Here is a 20,868-nt window from a genome sequence, read left to right on the forward strand (position 1 = left end):
CAGATTCTACAATTATATATTTTAACACAAAAATTAAAAATAGGAGTTCCCGTTGTGGCTCAGTGGTCAATGAATCCTACTAGGAACCATGAGGTTGCGGGTTCAATCCCTGGCCTCGCTCAGCAGGTTAACGATCCGGCCTTGCCGTGAGTTGTGGTGTAGGTGGCAGAAGTGGCTCGGATCCCACATTGCCGTGGCCCTGGCATAGGCTGGCGGTAACAGCTTTGATTAGACCCCTAGCCCAGGAATCTCCATGTGCCGCAGGTGTAGCTCTAAAAAAAGACAAAAACAAAACAAAAAACCAACAAAAATTAAAATATTCATGTAGTTATATCTAAGTCTTTGCTTTTGTGGCTTCTGCTATTATAAGAAATCTTAACTCAAGATAAATGTTTATACAGTATGTACATACACAACATGTTTTCCCTTCTTACTCTTATTCCTTTTTCTTGTCATAATGGCATTGGCTAATACTCTTGAACAATGTTCAATATGATGATAGCAGGCTAATTTTTAAATAATTAAATATAAGTGAAAAGTGATTTGACAACATGAACATATGCTAAATCATTATCTATGATAATAAATTGTTATAAAAACTTCTCCTAAGTTAGGGGTTTTATGGTGATGTGCATAGTGGGGTGGGCTGGAGAGATTATGGTGGCTCAAGTAATTGTATTTCATTTGTCAAGTACTACTTTCTTTGCATTGTATACACTGTTAACTTTAAGAGGAAAATAAAAATACAAATGTATCTCAAAACCATCTTAAGCATAATTCTAGTTAAAGAAAAGAGAAGAGTAATGAAATAGATGTGGCAAAAAAATAATTTCTCAGAAAGTATGCAGAGAGGCTGAGGCTACAAAAAGAGAGAGACTGACTCCTAGGACTGGAAAAGTGAACTGAATACCTGTGAATACAATTCCAGGAAGGATTCTTAAAGATGTTGAACGTCCTAGGTCTAATATCAAATTGGAAGCAGAATGCTTCACCTACTCAAGTCCTTTTTGTAGAGTGTATGCACCACATTTCCTTTTCTTGAAGTACACAAAAATCTGAGTCACCACATGCCTCTTGTTCATATTTCTTTGCAAATGAGTCAATCCTCAGGGTTTTGCTGACATTATAAGGTTTCTAAGTCTTCAAGGCATAAGTAGGGTCTTAAGACAGTCTAATGAAATGTTTTTCTACTCTGCGCTGGAAAATGCATGCAGTTGGAAATTATACTTTGCTAAGAGAAAGGTACTGGACAAAAGTGTTTCAGTATCCACCCACCCTTTTTTTTTTTTTTTTTGCTTTCTTTGGGCCACACCTCTGACATATATAAGTTCCCAGGCTACAGAGCTCCCATTGTGGCACAGCGGAAATGAACCCGACTAGGAACCATGAGGCTGCGGGTTTGATCCCTGGCCTTGATCAGTGGGTTAAGGATCCGGCGTTGCCATAAGCTGTGGTGTAGGTCACTGACGCAGCTTGGATCCATGTTGTGGTGGCTGTAGCTCTGATTCAACCTCTGGCCTGGGAACCTCCATACTTCGTGGGTGCAGCCCTAAAAAGCAAAAAAAAAAAAAAGAAGTTCCCAGGCGAGGGGCTGCATTGGAGCGGAAGCTGCCGGCCTGCCCCACAGCCATAGCAACGCCAGATCTGAGCCTTGTCTGTGATCTACACTACAGCTCAGAGCAACGCCAGATGCTAACCCACTGAGCAAGCCTGGGGATGAAACCTGTATCCTCAAGGATAATGGTCAGATTCACTGCCTCTGAGCCATAATGGGAACTACTCATTATCCCTTTTAACTCTAGAAAAGGGGTCAAACAACTATTATTAATACGTGTATTGTTCCTATATTCTTCACAAAAATAGGTCACATTGTCCAGGGCTCTAGAGTTGCATTATTTACTAGGTCTTTGGGGGTGAAGCCTTAGCCAGAGGAGCTGGCTGATCTTGAGGGAATATTAATTTTTTGAGGAAAGTTTATTCACAAAGACAGGTTGGAAATTTGCACCCATTTCATGTTTTCTTCTCTTGCTACTAACACACTATAATGTCTAGGGAGGAAAAGATATGTGTATTTTGTGTATCCTGCTATAGTGTAAAAAAGTCATACTCTGTTTAAAACCCTATCTTTTTCATGCAAAGAACAAACTGTTATATAGTCATATAAGAGGGTCAGGCATCATAAATGGGTAACTCTAGAATATATCCACAAACGGAATTATCCAAAGAGTACTCCATAACCCAAATCCTGGTCAATTCGCCAGGATACTAAATGTCAACTTGGAAAACCTTTTCAGAGACATAATAGGAAAAAAAATTCTCTGCACTGTTATCAGAGTCAGAGAAAATCTTTTTCCACTTTAGAATTATTTCCTGTAGAGTACACACATATTCTTTACAAATATGTTTGTTAGTGGGAGAACATCATGAATGGCATATAATACAGACACTAAAATGTTAATTAATTAGATGAATGGTAAATATGAGGTTAGAATAAAGCTGAATCAAGAATGATCTAATCATTTCAAATTTTAGGTACAAAGCTAGAATGCACATAAAAATATAATCCCATAAGCAAAACAGACACTTAAAAAGAATGTTGGAGAAGCACAGCATTCATTTATCAGTCTTTTTTCTTTTTCGGCTGTACCCAATGAATATGGAAGTTCTCGGGCCAGGCACTGAATCTGGGCCAAAGTTGTGACCCATGTTACAGCTGCAGCAATGCTGAATCCTTAACCCACTGCACTGGGCCGGGGATTGAACTGGTGCCTTCTTAAGAGGCAAGCCAGATCATTAACCCACTGTGCCATGTTGAAACTTCCATTTATTAGTCTTATAATTCATATTTAATTAATAAAGTTCTTACATTACAGGTAATTGAATTCAAGACCTGAAATTCAGCTACTTGGGACTTTCAACCAAAGGCAAATTTTTTCTTTTTTTTTTTTTGTCTTTTTGCTATTTCTTGGGCTGCTCCCGCGGCATATGGAGGTTCCCAGGCTAGGGGTCGAATCGGAGCTGTAGCCACCAGCCTACGCCAGAGCCACAGCAACGCGGGATCCGAACCGCGTCTGCAACCTACACCACAGCTCACGGCAACGCCGGATCGTTAACCCACTAAGCAAGGGCAGGGACCGAACCCGCAACCTCATGGTTCCTAGTAGGATTCATTAACCACTGCGCCACGACAGGAACTCCCAAAAGGCAAATTTTCTACTGTGCCAACTATAATCTTGCATAAGTAATATTTAAGAAATAAGATAACTGAAGGATACATATATTGAGCCTGAGACTGCACTAAAAATGTAAAAATTTTTTAGGTATTTAGATGATCATAAAAAAAAAGACTACCTCTTCATTATGTTAATCAATGAACAAATATTTATGGAGTGCCTGTTATATGTCAACAGGGGTCTAGGTGACAAAATAGAAATAAATGAGACATACCAAGTCTCTGCTCTCAGAGATTTGCTTATAATAATTCAAGAGAAGAAGCAGTAAATTAAAAAATATAGTTATAATGTAAATCTACAACATATGAAGATATGAAAAAACACAGAGGTTGAGGCAACACTGCGAATATCCAATAAAAGGGGACTGAGTAAATGGAATACTATCAGATATTCAAAAAACTTTGGCAAAAAATATATCCTGATACAGAAAGGTATTAAAGATATATTGCAGGGCTAAGTGGGAAAAAAATACAGCTTTATCATTTGAGGTGAAGAGAATGGTACATACGTTTTATGTGCATTGAAATTTCCGGAAGGATAAAGGAGTAAATGAACAACTGTTAAGTCTGGAAAGCAGAGACTTTTATCCGTTCTCTGCCCAAAAAACCCCCTCTAATTGCATGTTGTTTTACAGTTAAAAATTAAAGTAACTCAGACTTGCAATGGAACAAGAATTTGATGTTTGCCAAACACTGGAGAAAAGATTTATGCTGTTAAATGATAAAGAGTAATAAGCAAAAAGTTCCATACTCAGACTCAAAAAAAGTTCAGCTTCAAAATCCTTTTAGCTGCATTCTGAATTCTTTTCAGCCTCATCTCACATTAGATCCCAAAACTGAAAAACTTTTCTCAAGTTACATAATAGCATATATACTCTGATTCCATGAGTATAGTAAATCATATATATCCAAAGAAAATGACTAAAAGAATACATGCCACTTTACACTGGCAACCTTGTAAGTGGATAGAAAAGTTCTGCTTCCTACTTCATTCAATTCTGTACCCTGGACTTAAAAAAAAAAAAAAAAAACCACTACATACAAACATAAGTAACATAATACTATATAGTCTTCTAGATACAGTAAAAACCAACAGCTGTAGGCAGCAAAAACAAAGCAAAACCATAAAAAAGTCAGCAATCAAAAGCAAACTATTAAACAGTTCTGTAGCTTTGTCCTTACTTTCCAGTAACAATTTAGAACATGCAGTATAAACAAAACTAAAATGAAGACTGATAAAAATTAAATTTGGCCTATGTCACGCTTGTACTGCAACATGTACATAAGTGATGTACACAGATAATCTAGTGCTATCATATATGATTTACGGAGCTGAATTTGAAATTAACTGATTGTGAGTATTTTATTCAACATAAATACAATTAGCATTGCAGAGGCCTTTCATAAAGCTGCACATTCTGGGTTTAAAATGTCTAAGTTGAATTCCTATTTCATATGTGTTCAATTTATATCGCTGATATGGACAGAGGCTGCAGACTGAGCTTTGCAGACTGACCTTCTCTGAAGAGATTCTAAAAGGGCATCTTTAGCCCTTTCGATATGTTTTCAATCACAGGCAATGAGTCTGAAACCAAGTTGAGTAACATATCCTCTTCACAGATCTGAATTTCCGTGCCATGGGACTTATAGCTTCTAATTTTAATAATTCAAACCTCTTCCTTTTGATCCCCCAGATAAATCCCCAACTTCTCTATTTGCTCCCTGATTCCCATCCCTTACCTCCTATCAGCCCCACTTCTAAATATATCACTGGCAAAAACAGAGCCATAAAAAAATTGTTCAATCTATAAATCATATGTCCCTAAATACTTATCTCATGAAAATACAGATGTTTATTTAGTTTGTGCTTCAGTAGTATTTAAATATTTTATTTGTAAATGTAGTGTAAGAACTTCTGCTGTGGAACACATGCACAAGACACAGAAATAAATTCCTAGGCTACCAATGTAAAAACACATGCGCATAGACACAGAAATAACTTCCCAGCTACCAAGAAGCAGCAGAGAGTGAAAATGTGCTAGATATTTTTGGAAAAGTGGGGACTGACTCTGCAGCAGAGACCTGGGATTCCCAGATGAGGTAAAATTTGAACTCAGCCTCGAGGAATGAGAAACATTTCATGGGATATGCAGGGAGAAAACACCAGAGGTGGCACACAAGAGTTCTGAAGGTACATTCCACGCTCAGGAAAGACAAAAGAGGTAACTGTGCAGAAAACGGCAAAACATGAGGTTAAAAAGGGGATTTATAATTATGCTATAAAAACTGGACACCAACAGTTATTAGGTTATTGTCTTTAGGCTTCAAATCTATGCTGCCCTGCTACCATGTGGCTGGGACTCTGCAAAGCACATTTCTTTTTTGTCAACTGCCTTCCTCTGAGGTTCTGCCAAAAAGGAGCAACAGAGGTAAACAGCAAGGTTGGAGAAAGAAGAAATTTTCTGCTTTATATTCTTTCTCAGTCGGTGTGTGGCTCTTGTTAACACGCAAGCAACACTCTTTTACTGTGGTAGTGGCATTTCCTTCATATGCCAGAAGCTGAATCCAGTTTGTAGTTCCTAACTGTGATACTGTAGCGCATGCTTGTTTACCCTTTTAGGTAAAGTCTGTACCTTTGTAACAATTTTTCTTTCTTTCTTTCTTTTTTTTTTTTTTAAGAGCCACACCTGTAACACATGGACATTCCCAGGCTAGGGACTGAATCAGAGCTGAGGCTGCTGGCCTATACCATAACCATAGCAACACTGGATCTGAGCTGCATCTATGACCTACACTGTAGCTTGTGCCAACACTGGATCCTTAACCCACTGAACAAGGCCAGGGATCAAACCTGCATCCTCATGGACACTGTATCAGGTTCTTAACCCACTGAGCCACAACAAGAACTCCTGGTAACAATTTCTGACACTAACTCCTGATCAAATATTTGGAGGAGTTTTTAACCTCCTGACTAAACCTTGACAGAAATCACTAGAAAATGTTAAACCAAGTAACAACTCGATAAAACCTTCACTTTAAGAAAGAACAGCGGTAGTCATGTACAGAGTAGGATGTATCAAAGACAGATTATTGGGTTTAGGAATCTCTCTAAAGAGGTTAAGAAGTAACTGAAATAAAAAAAGGAAAAACAATGCGTAAAAATGATTTTCAACTGTGTTTTTATGTTATGTCCTACATTTTTTATTTACGTTGCTATAAGAATACATAAGCTGGAGTTCCCATCATGGCTCAGTGGAAATCAATCTGACTAGTATCCATGAAGACGCAGGTTCGATCCCTGGCCTCAATTAGTGGGTTAGGATCTGGTGTTGCCAAGAGCTACGGTATAGGTGGCAGATGTGCCTCGGATCCCACATTGCTGTGGCATAGGCCAGTGGCTACAGCTCCTATTTGACCCCTACTCTGGGAACCTCCATATGCTGCGGGTGCAGCCCTAAAAACACAAAAACACAAAACATAAACTTTACTCGTACATTTATACTTCCTCCTACCTAATACTGAGATTTACATAATTGAGTTCTTCCCTTTTTACACTCGTGCTAGAGCTTTAGTGTAAAAACTGAAGCTGAATTACTATGCTAATCTTTGCAGAGGTGTTTTTTCCCTCCTTTCCTTGGCCCCAAGAATATATTTCAGTTTTTGATTGTTATGTGTCCTTTATTGAAAGCCATCTCGAATCCATTCAAGTGACAAATATATAAATAATTCTTCAAAGTGTTTATTCCTTGTAATGAAATTTTACGTTATATAGTTAAATAACACTTTCTGCCTCTGAGCATGAACAGATGCTGAAAAAATTAACTTGATGTACCACATGAAAGTTTGAATACCAATGAAAAAGATGCTATAGTGCTTTAATTAACAATACTGTATATGACAAAAATAACTTTAGCTTCAGGCACTGGAGGAAAAAAATCATTATTTTTAGCAATCTACTAATATACTTCTGTATATCACAGCAGGAAGTAAGACAGCATAAGAGTAAAATAAACTGCCTTATTCCTCTTCTACACCCTTCATAACATGTTTCTTGGCTGAGAAGAAGTATCTACGTTTTGTTTTTTGTTGTTGTTGTTTTTAGGGTCCCACTTGCAGCATATGGAAGTTCCCAAGCTACGGGTCCAACTGGAGCTACAGCCACAGCATATGCCACTGCCACATGGGATCCGAGCCACATCCATGACTTATACTGCGGCTCATGGCAATGCTGGATCCTTAACCCACTGAATGTAGCCAAGGATCAAACCAACATCCTCATGGATACCAGTTGGGTTCGTTACTGCTGAGCCACAACAGGAACTCCTATCTCAGCTTTCATTCCACTGCTCAGATTAGGGTTACCAAAAAAATGTGTACTTCTCTTTCATGTTGGAAGAAGTACTGCCACTCCAGTTTAGACAAAAATACATAATTTTCATTAAGTCAAAGCAGGTGAGAAAAGAGGGCTGCAAGCAAACCTAGTATTTGTTGCACAAGGCTCAAATGACCTATATATCTATTAGTTACCAAAAGGGCTATATAAAATAAGCAAAAATTACCTGAAGGATTAGAAAAATCCAACATGCTGGTGGTAGGCTGCAGGAGGTCAGGACTGCTGGATGAGAGTGTTCCAGGGATAGGCATTATAGCCAGACTGTGCCTACAGTGTCTTGTTCCCACAATACTGTCGTCTTGTGATTGGCTCAGGCCTCCATCACTTCAAAACAAACGCCAAGTATTACTTCAAAGGTATGTAAGCAGTCTTAATAGTAAACATTTCTGTTCTCTGTGCACCAAGGCACAACAGAAACATTTCACAGTGGTGATTTTAAAATAGTACAGCAATTAAAAAGATAGGACAACTGTAATAATGAAGACAAAATGTTTTTTAACAATTATACTCAAATAAAATTTAACTTAACACATCTAGGTAATTCTACTATAGCTGACCCTTGAACAAAGTAGGTTTGAACTAAGCCGGTCTACTTATGCACAGATATTGCTCAACAGTAGTGAATACTACAGCACTACATGGTCTGTGGTTGGTCAAATCAACAGATGTGGAGGAACCACAGACATGTAGGGCCAACTACAAGCTATACACGAAGTAACCATTGTGTTGTTCAAAGGTGAAATGTACGTCAGACAGAAATATTTACATTTCACATTTAGTTTCCTCTGGTTTTGGTAGAGAAAATGAACCTGAGTGAGGAGTCCTTGAGATCTGCCAGTTTCATTAGATGCTAGTAATGCACCCAACAATGCACAGCCATACTGCAGCAAGGTTTTCTCTCTTGACAGGAGAGCTTGGCAATCTTCTAGGCAAAGGATGGACTTGGGTCTGAACCCAAGTCAAAAACATATCAGGTTGTAGCAAACAATGGAGCCAGGTTTAAGTGACAAAATGAAAGAGGTCTTTAAACATAGGAATAATCTGGGAACTGCTCAAACCGCCAAGTACAGAAAACAGGAAGATGACACAGAGAATAACAAAACATTAATGGCAATATGTGACTAATAGAAAGGAGAAGGAAAAAGAGGATCTAAAATGAAAACAGAAGAAAACGAATTTTACATCTCTAGTTTACTCTAAGGGCACATTATTTCTTGCGTGATCTTTCAAATCTCATTATTCGGCTGTTTCCTCGATGAGAACATTAAAACTAAAGCAGAAAGCAAGTCATCTAAAGTTAATTCCCTTTAAAGATTCAAAAACAAGTATCAACTAAATAGCCATATTTAAGCAAATAAAACTCTTCCTTTAAAATATTTTAGAAGTATTAAATAGGCAATTCTAAATCCACCTAAGAGAAAAAAATAGAAACAAATACACAACTCTGTCACTTGAGGTTTAGTTACTTCCTCAAATCTTATAAAACACAGAACAAAACAGTCCTACACAGAGGAAAGCACTGAAAAGAAGATTTCCATCAGCATCAATAACCAGAATACCACTTATTTCTGGCTATGTTAAAACCGATGCTTTAGGTTAATATTAATACTTATCTCTCTCTCTCTCCATCTGTATCTCTTTTTAGGGCTGTACCTGCTGCATGTGGAAGTTCTCAGGCTAGAAGCTGAATTGGAACTGCAAGTGCCGGCCACAGCCACAGCCACAGCAACAGCAACAGCCACAGCAATGTGGAATCCGAGCTGCATCTGTGACCTATACCACCGCTTGTGGCAACATCAGATCCGTAACCCAATGAGCAAAGGCAGAGACTGAACCCGTATCCTCATGGATACTAGTCGGATTCTTAACCTGTTGAGCCACAATGGGAAGGCCTATATTTTTTTCAACACAGCATTCCACTCAGTATTTGTCCCACATACAAACAAATTGTCACAGAATACTTACCTATTATCACGGGATGAATTGGATGGATTAAGGTTTGAATGAAATAGGATACTTCTAGAATATGTTAGGAGTTAAAAAGAGGACTTTGGCAGATTGGGAAACAATGTAAGATGTACAGAGACTGTTAAATAAACTGCTAAAGGACTGTTAGTAGCCAGACAAGGAAGAGAGCCAGGACCAGACAGAGAGAGAAGTCAGGGAGAAGCGTGAAGACATGGAAGAAAGCAATGATAAGTGTTTCAAGAGCAAGCTATGGCAGAATGAACTGGGTTATTAGCTATATGACCCCAGGGAAATTTCTTTCTGGACTTTGGTTACCTAATTCAAAACTGTGAATAATATTGCAGCATAGATTAAAACTGGGTAAGGTAGGTAAACATTGTGACACAGAGGAAAACAGAATTCCTATTTTTAAGAACATAATGAAGTACTTTTTACCAAAATGAAAATAGAACAACACATACTTAGAAAGGATCTCATGCAATTCACACTGAAATAGAGAGGGAGGGAGGATGGGTAACAACAGTAAAGGCACTACAGGAAAAGGAATTGTTTTCCCGGGAGAGACTGCCTTCTAATCTTACAGATAAGGCAGAGGGCATATTTTATTTGATGGGTAATTTTCATTTATGTGAAGGTGGTTACTTATAAGTAGGTGTGTATTCCTAAAGATTAGCACTAAATGTTTTAAGGCTTAGGTAAGACAAAAAAAGGACGGGGGCTTTCACACATATTTTACTTGTAATTTTGTTATGTATTCTGGCAACAATACACATTACATAAAAAAATCAAGATTTAAAAAAATGCAGGTCTTTCTTTGGTTTCTGAAAACAAACCTGCCAGTTTTTAGACACAGAAATTTGGGTAACTAAATCCAAAGTAGCAAACTAGCAAAGATTAGCTGGTCCTACAAATAATCAAAGTAGAAGAAACTTTAACAATGTTAAAACCGTACAATCTTCTATTGAAGGGAATTGGCAGTGTCAGTTGTAATAAAGTGGAATCCACTGCAGAGACTTGGAAGTATGTGAAATATTAAGTCTTTATCTCTCTTATTGATATTATTTAATATTACTTCTGATTTTAAATAAGCAACAGAAATGACACTATGCAGTTATAATAAGGTAAAGCTGGTTACGAATTCATGGTAATTAAGGTGAGAGTATATATAAATGAAAAAATATACTAATGTTATGTACAACCCATGCTATGACATGAATAAAACAAGTATTTAATTAGCAAAATATCCATGCTTGTTTGGAAGCTGAACTGATAAAACCTATTTGCAAAGAATTATGTCATTTCTTACCAAAACATTCTCCTGAGAGGGTGATGCAGTAACAAAAACAAGATAGTTTTGAAAAATTCCTCAATAATACCTGACATTGAATTTACTTAGAATAAAAGTATATTTTAGTATCTTATTATGAAACTTAAAAAGGCTGCATAAATATAAATATGCAAATAAAAAATAATCCCAATATTAAAAGCAAACAGAGTATGTTGACAAGAAATGCAGAGAAAAAGTAATTTCTAATAAGAAAATAAGGCAGTCTACTTCTGCAACTGCTATAATGAATTACATAAAGATGTTACTTAGGCAATCCACGACTAAAAAAAACAAAATAAAAGCTATGATTTAAAAAAAAAAATCAGATTTCCTGAACTGTAAATATATTCAGGTTAAAAATATCCACACATTGCTATGCCTTAATTTACAGATATTATTCAAAATTAATTAACTTTTTTTAACTTCTAATTTTCAGAAACATTCTTTTATTTTAAAATTATGTGGTGATTTGTGATTTTAGGAACTACCTATTCTTATCCCAATTATTTGTTCCTTCCTTACATTCATTTTCTTTACTCCTCTCACAGATGTGGACATTCTTACAGTATTTCTAGGACAAATCATTCCCTACTCTTAAAAAAGTGGACCCTGCAAAAGTCAAAGCCAAGCACCCCTTCTGAAGAGGAAGGAGATGTTCAGGAATTTTAAAATTAAACTCAAAACATTTTTTCTCATTTAAAAAATAAATATGCAAAGTTAATTTTTTTTAAATTTCTACAATACAAAAAAAAGCAACCAAGAAATGGAAAATTTTCTTTAAAAAAAAACCACTTAGATAAAACCACCATCAACCTTCTTCCTTCCAGTCATTTTGTGGTTAAAAAGCACAATTTACTTGATCAGTACCTTGCAGCTGGACATTTAAGGTTTCCCAATTTTGTTTAATTATGGAGAATATTACCAAGAACATCAGTATATAAATCTTCATCTAATTATTATCAGAAATGAAATTACTGAATCAAAGCTATGAACATTTTTAGAGCTCTTACTAAAAAAAAATGCCCAAATGCTTTAGAGAAAAGTTATATATCATGTTATATTACTACAGCAATCTGAGCTTATTCTTAGTAACTCTCTTATGCTATCAATTCTGGCACCCTATTTTCTTTAACAAGCTGTGGTAAAACAAACAATACTCCATTTTAAACTGTGTATCCTTGATTACTATTGATGCAGAACATCTGATTCACATTCACTGCGTATTTTTCTACTGACCTTCTAGTGAAGTGTGTGTGTTTGTGTGTGTGTGTCACAAAAACAGTTGTCTGAATCCATGTGTAATAAGTGCCAAGAAATACGACATATATTCTCAAAAATGCAAAGCAGCTAGTCTGAAAGGTAAAGTGAGAAATCAGTTCTCTCTGCAAAAATAGGCTCCAGTAGAAAACCTTTATGTTTTCTACTGAAATAATCTACTTTTTTGGTATTTATACGGCTGAAATTATTTATTATTTATTATTATTTTTTACTTCACTGAAACATGTTGAGAAGAGAGAGCCAGTTTACTATGAACTCATGAAGGGCAGCATTTTATTCATGTTTGCACTCATAGCCAAGAGCCTCCTGTTGGCATAAAAGAAGCGACTCAATAAGTGCTTGCTGACTAATAAAATAATGAAATAAAATCCCTTTGACTTTAAGTGAAGCCATTTTTACTAGATCTTTCATTTTAGGGGGTCCTAATATAAAGAAATAATGCTTGAAAATACTCAAATGATTGCTCCATGCCTCCACCTGCTGTAAGCAAAGAGAATCCACGTGGAGTAACCAATCCCCACCCCCTGAAGGAAACACTGTGGAGATGAGATGTCGATTTCGACGCCTGACACTTGAAAATAACAGAGAAATGTGACACTAACAAACTAAAGTCAGTTGCAATCACAGTTTTCTCTGGCTTTCGATGACACGTGCCACAGTGTGTTCAAAACGAGACCCTGTTAAAGGACATTTGTATATTCCAGATGAAACCCACCAGGCTTTCTGAAAATGGGACGCAGGGCTTTAGCGCCTGAGGAACTCCTCTTGTGAACTCTTCTGCTGCTGGTCCTCATCCCCTTCCCATTTCCTCAGTGCCTTCATGCAGACTTCTAGTCATCTAAAACCATCCCCAATCTCTTGAGTATGGGCTGGCGCTTCTAATGTTTTCCTTACCCTATTTTCATTTGTGAGAAGAGTCTATTCTTACAGTGTTTGCCATGCTGCTATCATGCTACGCTATGCTCAATATTAAAAGAATTTTGTTATTTTAAAGTTATGTCTTTTTATAAACCTCAAGGAGAATAATCACTCAGAAAGGAATGATTAATAAACTTCTAGAAATGAGGGACATTAAGAACAAAATTCAGAATGTTTCAATCCTCTGTGAGCCCCAAATTAAAGGAAAAACAAATGTGTTAAACTGAACTGGAAGTAAAAACTTGTGAAGAGCATTTTCTGATGGGGAAATCCTTCAGACCTTTAAGTAAAAGACAGAGCTGACATTCACCTAGTTCCAAATTGCCTCCTAATTGTCTCCATGCTACTACTGCTAGGTTGTGCTCCTCCCTCAAACCCAAACCACTAACACAGCTAAAGGAAAGATCTTCCTAAAAGAGCAAATCTTGCCACATTATACACCTTCTCTGGGTCCCTATTACAACAGAGTGAAGTCCCTATCATTAGCATAGTAGTCTAAGTCCTTCACTTACCTACCTGCCGTGCTTCATCTTTAGATATGGACTGAGAAACATACTCTACTCAAACCTACCAAGCTTGTTCCTGCCTTTGTACATTAAAATATTTATCACTCTGTAATGGACCACTTACCTGTTTTTCCTTTTAGGTGATCAGCTCTTGGAGGGCAAGAAAACTGTTCTACTTTAAATATTTCTAACTCTGGACATTGTGCCTGGTTTATAATAAATGTGTGACGAATAAAGCATTCCTTATATGAATTCCTTATAGGCAGGGACTATTTCTCTCCAGCTTTATAGTTTTTGGCACAGTGCGAGGAACTATCAGGAGCTGAATTAAGTATTTTCTTTGAATATGTTTTCTTTCTTTCACCGATTCATTGTCTTAACTTATTCATTAAATAAATGACTATTATGCGCTAGGTACTGTATTTGATTAGAACTTTTGTAATTACTTTAGAAAATAGATAATATAAAATATGCAGAGATATAATATATATTAGAGTAATTCCTAGTCATGACACTGGGATCACTTGATCATTCTGAAGTTTTACTCAGATCAGGTGACATTTCACTTTGAAAACAGAAACAGATTTGACTAAAAAGATCAGAATTCAGGAATGAACAAACAGTGTAATAAAGAGAAAGAAGATTTGAAAGACCAAAAAATAGTATTAGTGAATATGTCCCAAGTTTTAAAGTATCCATATTGCAGATCAAGGGACAGAAACTGGACCAAAAATATACAAAAAAAAATTCCTAAAATAAAATGAGCAGTCTTTTCTAACATTTAAAACAAGATGAATACATAAGCTAACAACGTTGATTTCATGGAAGTGATAATGAGACTTTCAGAATTTCTTACTTATATATAAATTGCTTGCAGATTTTACGATGCATTAGTTCTATAAAAACAGAACTGACCCAAACTTCCCTTCTCCCACAAAAAAATTACAGTCAATAGGAAAATGCCTACATGACTGAGATGGTCATTACCTACCTAAATAGTTTTGGAGGCAATATACTAAATCGTGTTTTGTCCAAAATTTTCCTGATTTTGTTTCTTCCACCTGAAACAGTATTTGCTTTTATTTTCTTATTTCCTTTCTCCTGTGAGGTCTGTTCAATATCTCCTGGTACATCCTGGATTGAATGGCGATTACTTTTTTTTTCAGCAATTTTTGGAATATGAGGAATACCCGATTTCTCTTGCTCAGTCCTACTAAGTAATTCTTTGAACACTGTGGAAACAAATAAATAAATTTGTCATTTCTTTTCTTCTCATAAGAAAGTTTTTATACCAACCAAAAATTTTAAGGATAAACATGGTCGCTTTCTATGACATCCTCATTAAAATCCATTTCATGTTGAAATTTATACCCACCCTTTATTTATCATCTTTTCAGTTTTTATACCTGACTGTACTTCTGATGTTGTCCAATAGTGATAAAATAAAGTCACTGGAGAAAATGGAAATGAAGTGGGCTGATTGTTAGCATGTTTCAAAAGCCCAAGGGTTCCTATTCAGGGAATCAACACTATAATTACTAATCAACCCAGATTTTATAGAAACAGATTTTTTTTTTTTTTTTTTTTGGCCACCCCATGGCACATGGAGTTCCTGGGCCAGGATCTCAGCCGTAATTGCTGCCTAAGCCACAACTGTGGCAACACTGGATCCTTCACCCACTGTGCCAGGCCAGGGATCAAACCTGCTCCCAAGATGCCACTGATCCGATCGCACCACTGTGGGAACTCCTAAAAACAGATATTTAGGTTCTATCATTTATATGTTATGCCTCATCATCATATCTATCTTTTAAGATGAGATCTAAGTACTATAAGTCAGCCCCTGTTTTGTAAAATTTAGCCATTAAAAAAAAGTTCTCTGTAGGACCTTTTTTTTTAATCAGAAATAAATAGTACTAAATTTTGTACTATATGACAATTTCCTTAAGGTAACATCTATGAGACTTAAGTCACTCAGTAAAGTGAAAGCAGCTAATAAGCTTTCACTGCAGTGGTCTGAAATGAAAAAAAAAAAAATTATTTGTACCTAACTTTCTGTCAACCCTAAGTCTGATGAGTTACAATTCATCCTTAAGGAGGGGACTTGCCTTTTGAGCAATCTCTTTGCCTAGATCTAGTTTTTCACCTCTCAAGAGGGGCTGTACCTCCTGGGATAAGGCAAAAGAAAGATAAATCTGTATAAAGCTATATATCTAGAAGCTACTGATGTCTCATTTTCCAGTTAGGAAAATCTGTGTCACCTGTTTTTAAGTAATGTCATAATAAAGTTTTTTTTTTCTTTTTGGTTGTTCTTGTTTTAAATAGGTTCTCCAAGAAGAAAGATCAACTGCTAGAGGAAAAAAAAAAAGAAAAAGAAAAACGCTAAAGTAGAAGACAACATTCCTAAAAACTGATGGTACCTGGAAGGAGTATGAATGAAAGAAAAGTGGTGGCTGCCTATTCTTGAATGCAGGTCTTCAGCCACCTAAGAGGTAGAACCTCAGCTTACGCAGGAGGTATAGCTATAAGCAGTAGTACTCTGTATCTATATAAAAGAAAAGCTATAAATTGTATAAACGTGCCCTGAAACTTAAACCACAAAGAATTGTGATCTTTCCTGTCATTATGGGATAAACCTAGAGTTTCCCACAACATCAAAGGACTTACAAGTAACAAGAAATGACATATTATAACATAAACAGCTTAGCATTTAGTTGTAAAATTTGATCATTTTGGAAAGTTTCAACCAGGATGCTATCACCTTATCAAAGGACATGGCAAGCTTAGAAAAAAAACCCACATTTTCTGTCTTCAAGATAATGGAAATTTTTAGGAGTCACCTTTCAAGGATTTACTTTCAAAATAAATTCATTTTAATTTCTTAACAATTTTTCACTGAAAAAAAAGAAATTAAAAGAATTTTCTTTTCACTTTAAGCCACATGATAAAGATAAAAATGCTTTTCTGAGCTCAAATCAAGACATTCATTCAAAAAATATTTACTGACCCATCAACATGTCAAGCATTAAGCTAGATTTTGCTAGCATTAAGCTAGATATTTGCAGATTCTTCCTGCTGTGGAATATACAGTCAGTCAACGACACATGGTAAAGAGACAACATAAGAGGAACTAGTTAAGACAGTAAGAAAGGGAAAATCTTCCTTAATTAAGTTACTGTGTAAGAAGAGATCAGTAAAGTGAATTGATTTCAACTAGGCAAAAAAGGAGGAGGCAGAGGAAAACTCAAGTTTAAAGTAGTTGTGGCAGAAGGAAAGTTCAAGATAATCAAGATAACTAGAGAACAAGGTAAAGAAAGGGCCTGATAATGCTGTGCTGAGGTGTTTGACTTTTCTGTTAAGAGCAACAGGAAATCTTTGGGCAGCGATATCCCCGGCTGCAGTGTATGTAAACCAACTCAAGAGTTGACAAAGTAGTTTCTATATTCACTGGACCTGTATATATAATTGTAAGTAAAAATCTGCAGAGCTTGTGATTTACAGATAAAGAAGAGAAATGATTGTGCTAAATTTAAGAAAATTAGTTAAGGATAAATTAATGGATGGTAAGCAAATGCAATTACAATACCATTAAACATCAGTATCAGATATAACACATGAACCAGAAATGAAGGTGCCCAAGAATAAAAGAAATATTTAATAAATTTAACTACACAAAAATTTCTCACTCACCTCATCTATGTAAGGTGTATTTATACACACAAAGCAAAACAAATGAACAAGTAAAGTCGAAAGACAAATAACTTGGGGAAAATACATGCAACCCACAGGACAAAAAGATACTGTCTTTTATTTAAGACATCCAAACAAACCAGTAAGAGACGAGTAACTCAACATGAAAACAGAAAAATGAAAAGAAATGTTAGTATATAAAGAAGGTGCTCAGCTGCCCTCATTATTAAAGACTGTTTGTCAGAAATAATAAAGTTGATGCTATGCATATGCACTGAAGAGGTCTTCTTATACACTGATGCATGAAGTGTATGTAGACTGAAGAAACTTCTAGGAAGTAAAACTGCAGTAACTATAAATATAATTTCACTCTGACAAATTTATCTTATAGCTCCTAAAAAAGCATAAAAGTATAAAAGATTGTTATTACATCACCGTAAACAGCAAAATCTGTAAACAACCTAAATATCTATTAATATGACATCAGATAATAGATTATGCTAACAGTGCAATGGAATTCTATGCAATATCAATTATGTAAGAAGTACACCTGTATGAACGACTATGGAAACATAAAGAATACTGTACACAGTATGGTCCCACTGGGTCCTTTAGTATTTTAATATGTAAAACATGCATATATTACTTTCACTAAAAATTAAAATTAGTAATTATCTGAGTGGCGAGACTTTTAAAGACATTATAAAGCTGTGAAAGGCAAGAGGAATAAATGAACGAACACTCCAGAGCAGAAAGAGGGTAAACTGAGATTGCCACCTCTTTTCTTCTCTGGGGGCATATGCTGAGTCTAAACATAAGCAGGAGGTAAGGATCAGGTAAAAGGGGAAAGGGAAGTTTGGACAGCTGTGAGTACTGGCAGAGACACTGGACTACGAAGAAGCCCCTAAGCAATGTCACTTTTCTTCTTGGGACATCTCTATTAGCAAGACAAGGCACAAGGCTGGAAATTTCTTAGAGTCTCACAGTACTCAGGAGGCAGTCACAAAACAGGGAGAGACTTTCAAAAACAGATTTATCTGCTTGGTGTGGGAGGCTAAGTGCAAAATCTCTGAAGGGCAGAACTTATTTTAAAAAAGGGGACAGAAAGCTACCAGACTCTAAATCAAGAAACTGGAGGTGGGGGAAGGGGTAGGGGAACAAGGCTGAAAAAACAGAGTGAAATTTCCCAGCATCTCTCAATGCTTAGAGACAAAGCTCCACTAGAAGAGGGGCCTATATCAAGCACATGACAAGGCTTGCTCTCAACTTGAAACCAATGGACACGGTCTAACTAATTCTGCAACCCAGTGTGGTCTGGCTCAATTTCGCTTACCTTATGTGATTAAACAGAGGAAATGGCAAATCATATCTTTGAGAAAAAATTAATTTTACTACCAAGGTTCCTTTATATACAAAGTAAAGCACACAATAAAAAATTTTAAGACACACAAAGTGGGAGTTGCCACTGTGGCTCAGCACATTAAGAACCTGACGTTGTCTCTGTGAGGATACAGGTTCAACTCCTGGCCTCGATCAGTGGGTTAAGGATCCAGCACTGCCACAGCCGTGGCTGATAGGGAGATGTGGCCTGGAGCCAGTGTTGCCCTGGCTATGGAGGAGGCCATAGATGGCAGCTCTGATTTGACCCCTGGTCTGGGAACTTCCATATGCTGCAAATGTGGCCATAAAAATAGGGAAAATAGTAATAATAATAAAAAAAAAGACAGAAAGTAAGAAAATAAAGTATAAATGATAATCCAAATGTTAGGGTTAACACACAAGGATTTTATAATAACCCCTATAAATATATTAAATAACATGGAGGAAAAGAAATTAAATGGATGAAAAAAAAATACAAAAGAGAAGTGGATTTTATGAGATTCAAGTCGATATTCTAAAAGTGAAAACTATCTAAAACTAAATTCAATGCATTCACTTATCAGGAGACTGGATACAGCAGAAAATAGGATAACTTTCTTAAACACAGATTACTACAAAATATCCAAACTCAAACATAATGAAAGAAAAAATGGAAAGAATAGGACAGAAAGTAAGAGACAGATGGGACACAAATCTTTTAATACAGAATTTCCCACCAGGAAGGGAAAGAAAGAGGGGCAAAGGAAATATCTGTAGTAATAACGGCCATGAAATTTCTAAAATTGATGAGTGACATCAATGCACAAATTCAAACACTGAGCAAACTGTATACAAAACAAATACAAAGAAAACTGTAATAGAATCTGTAAAATTAAAATTGCTCTGAGTCCTAGTTGCATCCTTTAGAAAATGTTATTTTTGTTTAGCCTTCTGTGGGTTGTGGTTCTAGTGTTCAATTTTCAAAGTCTTTGTCTGCAGTGTTATGTGGATCTGTCCACCTTATACCACCTAGTGGTCAGTCTAGGCCATGAGCAGAGGTCTATTCGTGCCAGTTCTCAAAGTCTATGCTATGCCAAATAGGTTTAGACTCATGCACCCACAGGATGGGGGTAAACCCAGGATTTCATCAACAATTTTATGGGGTGGTTTCCTCCATCTCAATTATCAACCTGATACTTTCCATTTCCTATGTCCTCTTTTTTGGTCCTCTAGAGGGAAACTGTCCACTGCAGTGCCTTAGAGGCCAACTAGAGGAGAAAGAGACTGGGAGGTGGGGGGTGGGGCATGGGGAGGGGAACCAATGACATTAGCCTTCTTGGGGCCAGAGCTCCACTAAAGGGTGAGGAACATATCATCAGCCAATGCCACAAGACTGTTTGGAGGCTGGAGCCCGAGATAGTAATACAGGGAAAAAAGAGTGGGAACAAACAAACAAAAACAAAACTGTGGGAATTCCCTAACTCTGCCTGAGCTTTATGAGTTTCCTTTCCTACTCCTTAAACCGGTTACTCCTGAATCCTTCTAGGTCTGCACCATAATATTCACATCCAGGTTTCATGCTGCCTTGAGTCCAGTCCAGGGGATACTGGAGTGAAAAAATGATAAATTCACTGCTGGTGGTAATACTTTGAATTCTATGAGTTCTCAAATAGATGGGTCAGGATTCTGTCCAGGCCTTACTGTTGAGTTCAGAGGGAGATGAAAGGTAGCACGTGTTTGCTCCATCTTACCCAGAACCAGAATTCTTAATTTGCTTTTTACCTTCATGGAAATAAGGACACATCAAACACAGTACCTTAAAGTCACATATGTTTGATACTTTGGAGCTTCTGTGGTTCTGTTTCTGTTGGTTCCGGCTTACAATGATTTTTAAAAGAGCCTCACCATCTTTGATTATTTGTTTGACTTTATATTTAAAAAAATACTTTCATAAATAATAGGCTGCTACTAAAATGCTCAAAAAAGCATTTTTGTTTTCTTTGGCCAAGTACCCAAGAGACAGGGCCAGGCCAAAATGTGAGGTTTTTTTGAGTTGCCTAGAGCACAGTCCACGTACTCCTCAGAGTCAGATATTCGAGTTCCCAATCCTGAACAAATGTTGTTATGCTAGAGTGCTCTGGCCTTTGGTAGACTGTTCTGGCCTTTAGTGGGCTCTACACTATAAACCTGTGAATTT

The 20,868-nt window shown here is 36.6% G+C and overlaps 1 protein-coding gene across 8 annotated transcripts in view; it reads right to left on the reverse strand.

The window, feature by feature from the left end:
* The window catches only part of RAPGEF6 (Rap guanine nucleotide exchange factor 6), a 226,774-nt gene that overhangs the window by 42,619 nt on the left and 163,287 nt on the right, over window positions 1-20,868 (reverse strand). For all 8 annotated transcript variants that reach the window (XR_007134590.1, XM_047778562.1, XM_047778563.1 and 5 more), the window contains 2 exons: window positions 14,614-14,854; window positions 7,792-7,949 (listed from right to left, as the gene is read on the reverse strand). Coding sequence is in view for 7 of the 8 variants with exons in the window: in XM_047778562.1 (XP_047634518.1) it covers window positions 7,792-7,949; window positions 14,614-14,854 (399 nt within the window). In the remaining variant the exon portion in view is untranslated. The remainder of the gene's footprint in view (window positions 1-7,791; window positions 7,950-14,613; window positions 14,855-20,868) is intronic.

This window comes from Phacochoerus africanus, chromosome 4 (genome assembly GCF_016906955.1).
Source record: "Phacochoerus africanus isolate WHEZ1 chromosome 4, ROS_Pafr_v1, whole genome shotgun sequence".
Classification (NCBI taxonomy): Eukaryota; Metazoa; Chordata; class Mammalia; order Artiodactyla; family Suidae; genus Phacochoerus; species Phacochoerus africanus.